This window comes from Ornithorhynchus anatinus, chromosome 12 (genome assembly GCF_004115215.2).
Source record: "Ornithorhynchus anatinus isolate Pmale09 chromosome 12, mOrnAna1.pri.v4, whole genome shotgun sequence".
Classification (NCBI taxonomy): Eukaryota; Metazoa; Chordata; class Mammalia; order Monotremata; family Ornithorhynchidae; genus Ornithorhynchus; species Ornithorhynchus anatinus.
Window position 1 is genome coordinate 27,670,847 of NC_041739.1, and position 12,904 is coordinate 27,683,750.

At 44.7% G+C, this 12,904-nt stretch overlaps 1 protein-coding gene across 3 annotated transcripts in view; it reads left to right on the forward strand.

The window, feature by feature from the left end:
• The window catches only part of TBC1D9 (TBC1 domain family member 9), a 94,247-nt gene that overhangs the window by 47,808 nt on the left and 33,535 nt on the right, over nucleotides 1–12,904 (forward strand). For 2 of the 3 annotated variants that reach the window (XM_039913819.1, XM_029076493.2), the window contains exons 4-8: nucleotides 1,614–1,842; nucleotides 2,440–2,701; nucleotides 4,439–4,646; nucleotides 8,435–8,653; nucleotides 12,061–12,231. In XM_039913819.1, coding sequence (XP_039769753.1) covers nucleotides 1,614–1,842; nucleotides 2,440–2,701; nucleotides 4,439–4,646; nucleotides 8,435–8,653; nucleotides 12,061–12,231 — 1,089 coding nt within the window. The remainder of the gene's footprint in view (nucleotides 1–1,613; nucleotides 1,843–2,439; nucleotides 2,702–4,438; nucleotides 4,647–8,434; nucleotides 8,654–12,060; nucleotides 12,232–12,904) is intronic. The other variant, XM_029076494.2, reaches the window with a different exon arrangement.

Genomic DNA, 12,904 nt, shown 5'->3' on the forward strand with positions numbered 1-12,904 from the left:
ATTAGCATTGTACATTTCGTCATCGACTAGCCCCCTACCCTTGGAAAAAGCTAAGCATGGTTGCAGACAGAAAGGTAGAGAGGTCATCTGACCTCTTCTGTTTTCTTCAGCTGTGGGGTCGGGATACCTGGAGACACCTGGGCTCTGAAAATCACCTTAACGCCAAAGGGGTTCAGGGCAGAGAGACTTGAGGGGTCTTCTTCTAGACAGATTCTGCACCCTGGTTCTTTCCTTCTTACAAAAACTCTTGCCCTCCTGTCATAAGTAGAGGTCTGAAAGCAGAACCACTTTGTTCGCACCGCAGCTCTCCAGAGACTGACATGGCACCCTTCAGTATCCTAGGGCTGCAAGGGGTGCTAGGCCTCAAGTGGGCCGCTTCCGGGCTGGGACCACTTTTTCGACTCATTCCAGGATCCCTAGCATTGGTCACAGGGCTCCGGTAAGCCTGTTGGCTGCGTTCTCGTGGGAAGTGACCCATCAGCCAGCTCACCGGGGTTGCTGTCTTCTTGACCTTAGCATACCCTTCTGCTCCAGTTTCCTATACTCTTTGGGGCTGCCCTGGGAATCCAACAGTAGGCTGGCCGCTGCTAGGGCAGGATTCGGAGTGTAGATGCGTAGAAGCCCTGGGTCTGCCTTTTCTTTAGTCGGCTTCCATCCCTCCCTCTGCCCGAACCTGCTTGCTCTGATCCCAAGATCCCAAGCCCATCTTACGTGTCTCGGGGTTTTATGGCCTTGTTATTACTGCAGGATGTGTAGCTGATACAAGTGCCCCGGGGCCTGCACCTGGAGGGAGACACCCTCCCCCCCCCCCACCCCCCCCCCCCCCGCAGAGGCTCCAGAGATAGGGAATGGCTCGTTGGACTCTCCCAAGTGCTTTCAAGTGCTTAGTACAGTGTCTAAGCGCTTAGTAGAGTGCCCTGTACAAAGTAAGCACTCAATAAATGTGATTGATTGCATAATACAGTGCTCTGCACACGATAAGCACTCAGAAAATATTGTCAGTGATGATTCCCCAAGACAGGGCTAGGCCTTCCTGTTCCTGCAGGAAGATGAGGGTTCAGTTGGGTTAGGAAAAGCAGGACATGACTGCCATCAGTGAGAATCAACAAGGAAAATTGAGTAGTTCCCCGATGGGCAGGCTCAAGGCATGGTATTTATTGAGCGCTTACTATGTGTGGAACACCATGCTAAACATGTAGGAGAGTGCAGTTGAGTCGGTAGGCACAATCCCTACCCTCAGGGAGCTTACAGTCAAGCCAGGAAGACAGACGCTAAAATCAATTTCAGCTGAGGATGTGAATGTAAGTGTGGTGGGTGTGAGTTAAGTAGCAAAAACGCTTAGTGGTGCTTCCCCTCTAAAAGGAGTCTGCCAGACCTCTAAAGGACAAAACGGAGTAGTGTAGAGAGAGGGTTTCATTGCCTTTTGATTGTTTCATAGCCTTAGAGCCACACAAATTTTAAATGGTCCTGGAAACTGAGGCTCCAACCCCCGTCCCAGGCTCCGACAGTTTCCATCTAGAAGTGGGCTAACCCCCCGCCAGATGTCACCCCGTCGGATGAAGCGATGAGATTTCTCTTACCACCAGGGTTTTCTCTGTGTTTTCTCCACCTAGGGAATCATTGCGGAATACAACAAAATCAATGATGTGAAGGAAGATGACGACACAGAGAAGTTTAAGGAAGCCATCGTGAAATTCCACCGGCTGTTTGGGATGCCTGAGGAAGAGAAACTGGTCAACTATTACTCTTGCAGCTACTGGAAGGGCAAGGTTCCTCGCCAAGGCTGGGTGTACCTCAGTATTAACCACCTGTGCTTCTATTCCTTCCTTATGGGAAGGGAAGGTAGGCAGAGTTAGCTGTAAGGCCTTCGTGGATAGAGCATGGGCTTGGGAGTCAGAGGGACCTGGGTTCTAATCCTGGCTCCACCACTTGTCTGCTCTGTGGCTTTAAGCAAGTCATTTAACTTCTCTGTTGCCTCAATTGCCTCACCTGGAAAATGGGGATTATTTCTTTGAACCCCATGTGGGACGTGGACTGTGTCCAATCTGAGAAGCTTGTATCTATCCCAGCATTTAGTACAGTGCCTGGCACATAAAAAGCACTTAACAAATACCATAAAAAGTTAGGTCAAATGGTTTTGGAAGGGTAGCCCTCCCATCAGAGACCCACTATCACCTCTTCTGTTATTCTAAGGATGATGATTTATCAATACTGATAGAAAAAGTTAATAAGACCTCTATGGCCCAAGAAAATCTCAGCTGCAGAAGACTGGGGAAATACGTGATGGTTCAAGAGAGATGCTGGCTGGGTTTCAGTGCTGGAGGGGTGGGCGAGTGGGTTGGGGAGAGAGGGAGGGAGGTGAGGAGAGTGGAAGGGCATAAGGGAGCAGGGGGTAGGCAGATCATTTAGCATTGAAGTGTTTCTGTCCCTTGTGCTCAGCCAAGTTGGTGATCCGCTGGGTGGACATAACCCAGCTGGAGAAGAATGCCACGCTGCTGCTGCCTGACGTGATCAAAGTGAGCACAAGGTCGAGGGAACACTTCTTCTCCGTCTTCCTCAACATCAATGAGACGTTCAAGCTCATGGAACAACTGGCCAACATCGCTATGCGGCAACTTTTAGACAACGAGGGATTCGAACAAGACAGATCGCTTCCCAAATTGAAAAAGAAATCCCCCAAAAAAGTGTCTGCTTTAAAACGGTAGGGAGCAGAGAAGTTCAGTTGTTGGGGGGAGTGGAGGGTGGATATTGGGTTTGGAGGACCTATAGAGGTGGAAAGCCTGAGGTCTTCCCTAAAATCTGGGTCTGGATCTTTCTATGGAAAGGATGAAACGTGCCTTTTGGTTTGAGTTTCTCCAGATGAGCCCAGGTGCTTGGGGTTAGGGGCTGGAATGGTGGGGTGTGGGGATGAGTTCCCAGATGGGAGCTGTGGATCTTTCACTGGCTTCCTGGAGGTAGCAGAGAGAAACCTGATAGTGTGAATAGTGGGATCTGGCTTCCCTTTGACTCCCAGGCCACGGGATTCTTCCCTGCAGATTTGATGTTGGAAACAAGTGATGGATGTTTCTTCATTTGATTTTTTTTTTTAGGGGGTGATAAGCAGCAAGTAGTATTGTGGGAGTCTTCAGTGGGATGGGAAACTTTGGAAGTTTTATATACATACATAAGCAGGAGAAAATTACTCTATTTTCATTGATTCATCACTGACGTTTATTGGTAGTTTGTTGCTCAGCAGCCAATATTTCCTCTAGGATTTTCCTTGAAATCATAACAAACCCTAGCTTGCACTGGTTCTATTCAGTACTGTCATGATGACTGCAGTGAAGAAGTTGTTTGCCAATTTAGAGGTGGGCCATATGTGGGATGAGGTTGAAGTCAGGAATAAAATTTTTAAAATGTCCCAACCAAACTGAAATGAAATTCAATAGGGTTATTTATGTAGCAAACCCCAGTGCTTAGTACAGTCCCTGGAACATAGTAAGTGCTTAGTAAGTACCATTAAAAAAGTAAATAACCCTACATCACAGACTTCCTAGGAATGAATGTCATAGGAAAAGACCCGAGTATCACTTGAACTCAAGTTGACTATAAGTCAGGCACGAAGTGCCACTATTGAAAAGTGCCATTTTGGCTTTGGGGTGACATAAGAAAACAGGAAACAATTATTCCACTAGCCTCTGCTTTAATCAGACCTGAAGAACATTGGGGCCAGTTTTGATCATCTCACTTTAAAAAGAATATGGAGAAGCTGATGAGAGATGGAAAATAGGTCTTCTGGCGAAAGATTTGAGAATGAGTTGGTTAACCTGGAAAGAAGAGTTGAAGGCGAATGCCCAGCATTAAATACGAGAAAGCATTTTATGAGGAATCCCAATGTCTGGTCAGTCTTGGTGTTCGCAGGCAGCCGAACAAAGGAAGTAGGTTTAAAGGAGAGATTTTGGTCCGACTTGAAGCATTTTTTTTGATTAAGATAAGCTACTGGGAACTGAAAACTGAAACAGGTTACCAAGTGAAGTTGTGGGATTTACATACTTGAAGATCTTTTAGAGAAGAATAAGCCATCATCTATTCCAGACAGTTTGACATCGACCTAACTTGGAGCCAAGGAAATGGGCCATATGACTGAGAGGCTCCCTTCTTGTTCTACAGTTTTCTGACTGAGTGGGTGAGAGAACTCCATAGCTACATGAAATTCATTCACTAGACCACTGCTTCCTTGCAGACCTTATTTTTGGAAGCCTCCCTAGCAGTCAGTGACCATGAAATCACTTTCTACACCCAATCAATACCAAAACCACTTGTTTGGAGCTGATGGAGTGGTTGGCAGAATATTGAGGCAAGGGATATTGAGGCAAGCTGTTTATTTAAAAAATGTTTTGAAATCATGTTCTGTGTAGGCAGTGAGTTTAAAGTGATAATTATTCATTCTGCTTTTCAGAGATCTTGACGCCAGGGCAAAGAGTGAGCGATACCGTGCCCTCTTCCGACTGCCCAAGGATGAGAAGTTAGATGGTCACACCGACTGCACCCTGTGGACTCCGTTCAACAAGATGCATATTCTGGGGCAAATGTTTGTGTCCACGAATTATATCTGCTTTACCAGCAAGGAAGAAAACTTGTGTAGCCTGATTATTCCACTCCGAGAGGTGGGTATCAGCAGAAACTTTTACATGTTCCAGGGTGCTGTCTTTGGTCTACTTTCTGACAGTATGCGGGTATTATTCTTATTCTTATTTATTATTTTTAATGGTATTTGTTAACTACTTAACAAATACCATTAAAAATAATAAATAAGAATAAGTGTTAAGTGTACGGTTCCAGGGGGAGGTTTTTCAGAGGGGTCAGACAGTTCTCAGTCCCTTCCTGTCTGTGTCTGAAGCAGTCGTAACAGTTTGCCTGGCTGTTTTTTGAGAAAGGTGGAAAAGAACAAAGAATCCAGCTGTGAGAGAGTCAGTCAGTAAATCATATTTATTGAGCGCTTACTGTATGCAGAGCACTAAACACTTGGGAGAGTACAATATAATAGGCAGTAAAACAGAGAGGAAGGGAACGGGTTGGCTGCTCAAGAGTTCCGTCCTCTCCGGGATGGAGGCATCGAAAAGGAACACTGGGAAAAGTAGTCAGTTCCAGATGTCCTTATGGCTGCTGATCCTTCTTTGGAAGCAGCGGGCAGGAGTTGAAGACTTCAAAAGGCCACTGAGTAGGATCACCTGTTGTGGTTTGGCCTCAGGGAAAGTGGGATCAGAAACGAGAAAGAGAAGCTATGTTTCAGAACAAGTTGATCCTAAGTAAAGTTCGATCTGGGGGGACCTAATCCTGAGAGGGGGTAAAAAAAAGTTTCTGAAAGGTGAACAAATGACTTTAGTGCTATCACCTGAGTTTAGCAGGGCTTTCCTGCAGACAGAGAAGAGGGAAGCAGTTCTTGTCTGTAGGAGACAAGAGGGCTGAGGGTTTCAGTAAAGAAACTGGAATCAAGGCTCCTTTGCAGGACTCTGCCACTCCTCACTTCACTTCCTTTGCTCCCCCGACTCCAGGCCACCTCACCCTCACCCACACACCCCATCGGCCTCTGCTACATTGAAAGTCTGGGGTAGTCATCAAACACCAATTCGATTACTGCATCAGCCGCCTTGCTGTCCTCCCTGCCTCCTTTCTGTCCAGTCCATATTTCACTCTCCTGCCTGAATCATTTTTTACCAAACCATTCAGTCCATGACTCCCCACTCCTTAAGAACCTCCAGTGGTTGCTCATTCACCTCTGCCTCAAACAGAAACTCCTTTGAATCCCTTAAAGTCCTACTCCTATTTTACTTCCCTGATTTCTGACTACAGCCCATCCCGCACTCTTTGCTCCTCTAGTATCAACCTACTCACTGTACCTCAATCTCATCGATTTCACCACAGACCTGTCACCCACATCCTGCCTCTGGCCTGGAATGCCCACCCTTTTCATTTCTGACAAGCACTCTCCCACCTTCAAAGCCCTATTAAAAGCACATCTCCTCCAAGGGGCCTTCTCTGACTGAGCCCTCATTTCCTCTTCCACTCCCTACTGTCTTGCTCTTTCTTTTTAATGGCATTTGTTACAGCACTTTATGATGTGCCAGGCACTGTACTAAGTGCTGGGGTAGATACAAGATAATCAAGTTGAACAAATCCTTGTCCCACCTGGGGCTCAGTCTTAATCCTCATTTTATAGATGAGAGAACTGAGGCACAGAGAAGAGAAGTGACTTGTCCAAGGTCACACAGCAAACACGTGGCAGAGCCGGGGTTAGAACTAAGGTCCTCAGACTCCCAGGCCTGGACTCCTTCCACTAGGCCATGTTGTTTCTCTGGCAAATCCTTGCACTTGTATTTGCATCCCTCAGTTCTACAGCACTTATCTATATATCTGTAATTGATTTATTCATTCAATTCATATTGATGTCTGTCTCCCTGTCTAGACTGTAAGCTCTACAGGAATAGGTCTGCTAACTTTGTACGGTCCCAAGCGCTTTGTACGATGCTCTGCACAGAGTAAGCACTCAATAATACAATTGATTGGTTAATTGTCACCAACCAGGAGGGTGAATTTGAGCAGTCCCTCTGCAGCAGTCTCAGGGATCTGGGGAGATGAGGTGGAGGAGGACGGGGAACACTTGGGAAAAATAGTACTTTAGCCCCATCACCATCTTGGGATTTGTGCCCAGTCAATCAATCAGTATTATTTATTGAGGGCTTACCTTCTGCAGAACACTATATTAACTTCTCTGATGGTTGTCCATCCACTTCCATATCAAAGAGAAACTCCTTTAAATCACTCAGTCAGAACTCTCTTCTTCCTACCTAACCTCACTGATCTTTTTTTAATGGTATTTGTTAAGTATTATGTGCCAGGCACTGTACGAAGCACTGGGGTAGAGACAAGATAATTGGGTTGGACAAAGTCCATGTCCCACATGGGGGCTCACGGTCTCAGTTCTCATGTTACAGATGAGGTAATTGAGGCACACTTCTCTGAGAGAAGTGAAGTTACTTGCCCAAGATCTCCCAGCAGACAAGTGGCAAAGCCAAGATTAGAACCCAGGTTCTTCTGACTCCCTTTGCCTTCCCTCTGTATGTATGATTTGTGGGGGACCTCCTTGTGAGATTTCTGTTTTCCCATTTTGTCCCCACAGTAAGCTCAACTAGATTCTGTAGTTTGGTGTTACTTTGAGGTATGGGTCTTTGAAAAGACCCTAGGAATGGAAATCAGTTTAAATCCCTGATTGTCACCTTCTTGGCCTCATCCCAGGGCTTGATGTTTTGCAGTATATAGAAGAAAAGCTAATAGTTTCATAGTACTCAAAAAAAAATTGTCCTATAGAGAAATATATTTAAATACCATCTCCCTTTTTACTATAAATAAGCATTATTTTTCATAAAGTCAACCTTCCAAGTGAATATATCTGTGTGCTTTGCAAGTAGAAATTGTTATTCCTTTTTGTCAAGAGAAACAAGGGGTTTATGAAGTAGTTCGGTGTAAGCATTTATGATCAAAGTATTTTCCAGTAAACAATTTACTTTTTACCCATAGGTCTTATCTTGGGATTTATTCTGACACTCTGGAAAAAGAAGTATAGTGTTTAGCTTGGCTCCCAGTTGGCAACAATCCCCATTATAAACCACCAGATACAATCATTCAGCTGGGAGCTGAAACCAATAACATTCCCCCTTTCACCCCTTCCCTTCTGAGACTGGCGGTGTCAGACCTAGTCTGACAATTCAGATAGATTAGCACTCATTCTGCTTACATCATGCTTGTTGGTAAATCAGAGCTTCCGAACTTTCTAGATAGAAGGCAGGAACCCTAGAGGGTCTGAAAGAGACATATTAAGAAATTGGTGGTTTCTTGAAAACCCTTTTAATGTAACGTGAGTATAGGAAGCCAAACAATGATGAAAATCGTGTATCTCTGAGATCTTTACCAAACTTTTTAATAGAAATTGGAGGCTTGATTTGGAAAAGAATGGAAGATCTGGGGGCAGACTAATTTTAGTGCCTGTATTGATTTACTGATGATTTTTCTCTTTAAAAATGGAACATCATCCTCCTCAAAGCATTTTCTGGACTCCTGTGTGAACAGCACTGTACTAAACTCAGAGAAAAAATATTCTGTTACTTCCACTCCTGATAATTTATTTTTAATGTCTGTCTTCTCTGCTCTCTTGTAGGCTCCTTGAGGGTAGGGATCAAATTAACCTACTCATTTGTACTTTCCTGAACACTTAGTGCAGTGTTCTTCACCCAGTAAGCACTCAATAAATACCACTGATTTATTTCTCAGTCTGCTTCTATAAAATGCCAAGGGCGTACTGCATTCAAGACCCAACTGAAATTTCCTCATCAGGATTTCTTGTGGGCAGTTTTAAATTTCTGAAAAGTAATGTTGGCTGTATATTGTTTCTTTCCAGGTGACAATAGTGGAAAAGGCAGATAGCTCTAGTGTATTACCCAGCCCTCTATCAATCAGCACCAAAAACCGCATGACTTTCCTCTTTGCCAACTTGAAAGATAGAGACTTTCTGGTGCAGCGGATCTCCGACTTCCTGCAGCAAACCACTTCAAAAATCTACTTGGACAAAGAGATGGCAGGAAGCTACAACAGTTCAGATGATGAGGTACAGGGAAAGGTCTGATTAAGTCTTGAAATTGTGTTTCTTGGGTGTCAGAACTAAAGACTCGTGGTCTTTGTTTTAGAGACATTCATTCATTTATTCAGTCGTATTTACTGAGTGCTTACTGTGTTCAAGGTACTGTACTTAGCACTTGGGAGAGTATAATATAGCAACAGACACATTCCCTGCTCACATCCTTTTCAGCTGACATCATCTCAGTTCCTGACTGACAAAGGGAAAATGCTGTAATCCTATGTTCTCCCCACCACCACACACACACCTATAAACTCCCCCGCAACATGCCAGGAGGCCCCCAGTACCTTATCGACACCAAGGCTGCCAACTTCTCAGATTGGCTTCAGGGCAAAGTTAGGGCATATCACGGATTAGAGGTTGGGAGATAAATGGGAGTGAGGAGAAGAAGGGGAGAGAGGGCAGAAAAAGAGTAAGACAAGGTCAGAAGAGAACTGAAAGAAGAGTAAAGGGGAAGAAACTGAGAACTCTTGAAAGGAAAAATTGGATTTTGTATTTTCATTGAACTCTCTCAAATTCCTCATATAGTGGGTATTCAATGGGGTTTGCACCTTTAATTACCACTAAAGCTGCTTTTGCACGGGGAGCTGAAACATTTCTTCCACTCTGCCACTCATCAACCCTTGCCTTTAGCCTGTCCCCAACTAATAGCAGTAGTAGTATTTGAGTGCTCACTTGGTGCAGCACACTGTACTAGGCATTTGGGAATTACACGTTCCCTGCCCACAAGGGGCTTACAGTAAGAAGGAGCCTGACATTCTTGCCCAACTGTATCGCACTCTTTCAAGGGTACAGCATTATGCACACCAACAAATACCATTGATTGTACTTGATCTGAGGCTGTGGGGAAACATTCATCGTCATTATTTTATTACTATTGCTATTTAGCATATCTCCAAACTTTAGTGAGTCAGTTGTATTTATTGAGTGCTGTGTGCAGAGCACAGTACTAAGCACTTGGGAGAGTACATACATGAACAAACAGAAACATTCCCTGCCCACAACAAGCTTACAGTCTAGAGCGAATAATAATAATATCTGTTAAGCGCTTACATTATGTCAAGTGCCGTACTAAGTGCTGGGGAAGATACATGACAATCAGGTCCCACATGGGGCTCACAGCCTAGGTAGGAGGGAGAACAGGTCTTGAATCCCCATTTTGCAGATGAGGGAACTGAGGCACAGAGAAGTTAAGCAGTTTGCCCAAGGTCACACAGCAGACTGATGCTTTTCAAACCATATCCCAACTTTGACCCCCAAGATACCTGCTCCCAGAAGGTCGGCCTAGCTCCAGCTCCAGACCACAGGCAAGGTGGTCATTTTTTGCAGTACCGATTTTCTGTGCTAACTCCATCTTCAGGCTCACCCCTGCCTACATTCCAAAAGGTGAATTTATAGTATACCCATTAAGAAATTGTCCCCCAAGCTGTGTGATGGCTGGTTCTTCCTCCCAACAACCTGGTAGAGCTAGTTCATATCCCTTTTCCTCCCTCCACAGCATGGGAAAACAGTAATGAGGTTCATTGTCTTCTTTTATCCATGGCTACACAGCCAGACAGTAGATGAGGCTAGCTCCTAGTTTCCTGTGGGGATTCCAGATTTTAACTGAGAGGCTGTGATGGAGCAAATTCAGGACACAAGGGGCTGCAATGGCATTCCACTTTGAGCAGAGACATTCCCGCCCTGCTTTGGGGAAGGCAGTGTGGCCTAGTGGAAAGAGCATGAGCCTGGGAGTCAGGAGACCCAGGTTTGAGTCCCAATTCCACCACAGGCACACTGGGTGACTCGGGCAAGTCACTTAACCACTCTGGGCATGTTTTCTCATCTATAAAATGGGGAAAGATAAATTGTCAGTCCTGGGCTGAATGGGGACTGTGTCCAATCTCCTAACCTTGTATCTACCCCCAGTGCTTTGCACGTAGTAAGCACTTACTAAATGCCATGATTAATTAATTACTTTTGGGGCTTGTTACACCCTGGATCTTTTTTCTTCATTCTAAAATTAACCAGTTGACCTTCACTTAATCAATTCTACTGTACGATCTCTACCGTGAAACAGATTTTGACTTAGTTCTCGCTAATACTGCCATCTACATTATACAGTTTTCTACAGGAGCTAAATCAAAGCCTGAAACTTATCTGTCGACCCTGGTTTTAAAGAAATTAATTTCATAGGAGTATGAGTTCGCGATGTAATCTAAAATCAAAGGCATGAAAAGGAAGTGGATGTTGAACAGTGTAACACATTCAATTTAAAAGGTTGAGGTGGTTTATTTCCAATGTAAAAACATAGATAGAAGTTCACATAAAGAAATGGCCTGTAAAATTTGAGCCAAACAGCGAGGTTTTTGAGAACAACATTTATAAATGCCAAATTGAAAGTGTTCTGGAGGGAAAAAAAGAAATTTCAGCTTTTCATCTCAGACATTGCTTTAATTGTTATGGCCTTTGGAAGATACTTGTGTGTAATTACACTCTTGTGACTTTTCCGTTGAGTTTTTGATCATGGTAATTTGCTTTCTTTCTATACTTGGAAGGGTGAAATGTTATTGTTAATAATGCTATCCAGCAAACGTATCCAGAGCCCTCCAAATTCAAGCCGCATCCTTTTTTAATGGTATTTATTAAGCACTTACTATGTGCCAGGCACTGTACTAAGCACTGGGATAAATACAAGCTAATCAGGTTGGACACAGTCCATGTGCCAAATGGGGCTCATGGTCTTAATCCCCCATTTTACAGATGAACAAACTGGGCACAGATATATTAAGTGACTTGCCCAAAGTCACTCAGCAGACGTGTCAGAGCTGGGATTAGAACCCAAGTCCTTTTGACTGATTGGTGATTCCCTTTATATAATAATAATAATAATGTTGGTATTTGTTAAGCGCTTACTATGTGCAGAGCACTGTTCTAAGCGCTGGGGTAAACACAGGGGAATCAGGTTGTCCCACGTGGGGCTCACAGTCTTAATCCCCATTTTACAGATGAGGGAACTGAGGCACAGAGAAGTTAAGTGACTTGCCCACAGTCACACAGCTGACAAGTGGCAGAGCTGGGATTCGAACTCATGAGCCCTGACTCCAAAGCCCGTGCTCTTTCCACTGTGCCACGCTGCTTCTCGCGCCACGCTGCTTCTCTTATATGAGGAATGTGTTACCCTCCAACAGCCCATGGCAGGCTGTGGCCATGGCACAGTTTTGGAGAGCCTTCTAGAAGCACTTTTTTTCAGTCGGCATCCCTCAGTAGGGTCAGACTGTCAATCTTTATGTAGCTCTCGGCTGCTGGGACGGGCTGAGGCTTGGGCTGGTTCTGGTCAGGCCCGGTTAGCAGTGTTTCCTGTGGCAATGAGCCCTAGTGGACTAGCTTGTGCTTGTTTGTGTTTCTAGGCTTATTCAAGGCCCAGTAGCCTGGTTTCCTCAAGCCCGCAGAGAAGCTTGAGCTCCGAAGCGGAGGGAGAGCGGCAGTTCAACCTGAACGGCAACAGCGTTCCCACGGCCACGCAGACGCTGATGACCATGTATCGGCGACGGTCTCCTGAGGAATTCAACCCCAAATTGGTAAGCGCATCGGCTCCAGCTTGACAAGGTGAAAAGAGGCTAGGATTGGGAGCTAGAAGACTTAGGTTCTAATCCTAGCTCTGCAGCTTGCCTGCTGGGTGGTCTTGGATAAGCCACTTAACTTTGCTGGGTATCAGGTACCTCTATTATAAAATGGGGATTAAATCGCCTGTTCTCCCTCTGCAAAAGACTGTGCTCCTCTTTGGTACAAGGACTGTGTCCATTCTGATTAGCTTTACCTACCTCAGTGTTTTGCACAGTGCTTGGCACATAGTAAGGGCTGTTGAAATATCAATCATATATTTATTGAACTTATTCTCCCCACCGTCAAAGCTTTACTGAAGGCAAATCTCCCTCAAGAGGCCTTCCCTAATTAAGGCCTCATTTGCTTTTCTTCTTCTTCCTTCTGCGTTACCCTGATTTATTCCCTTTATTCACCCTGAACACACTCAGCCACACATTTATGTATATACCTGTAATTTATTTATTTATATTGTCTGTCTCCCCTTCTAGACTGTAAGCTCATTATGACAGGGAATATGTCGACCAACTGTTTTACCTTGTACTCTCCCAAGCGCTTAGTACAGTGCTGTGCACATAATAAGCGCTCAATAGACTGATGGATTGATTGAGTGGGAGAGTACAGTATAACACAGTTGGCAGACATGTTTCC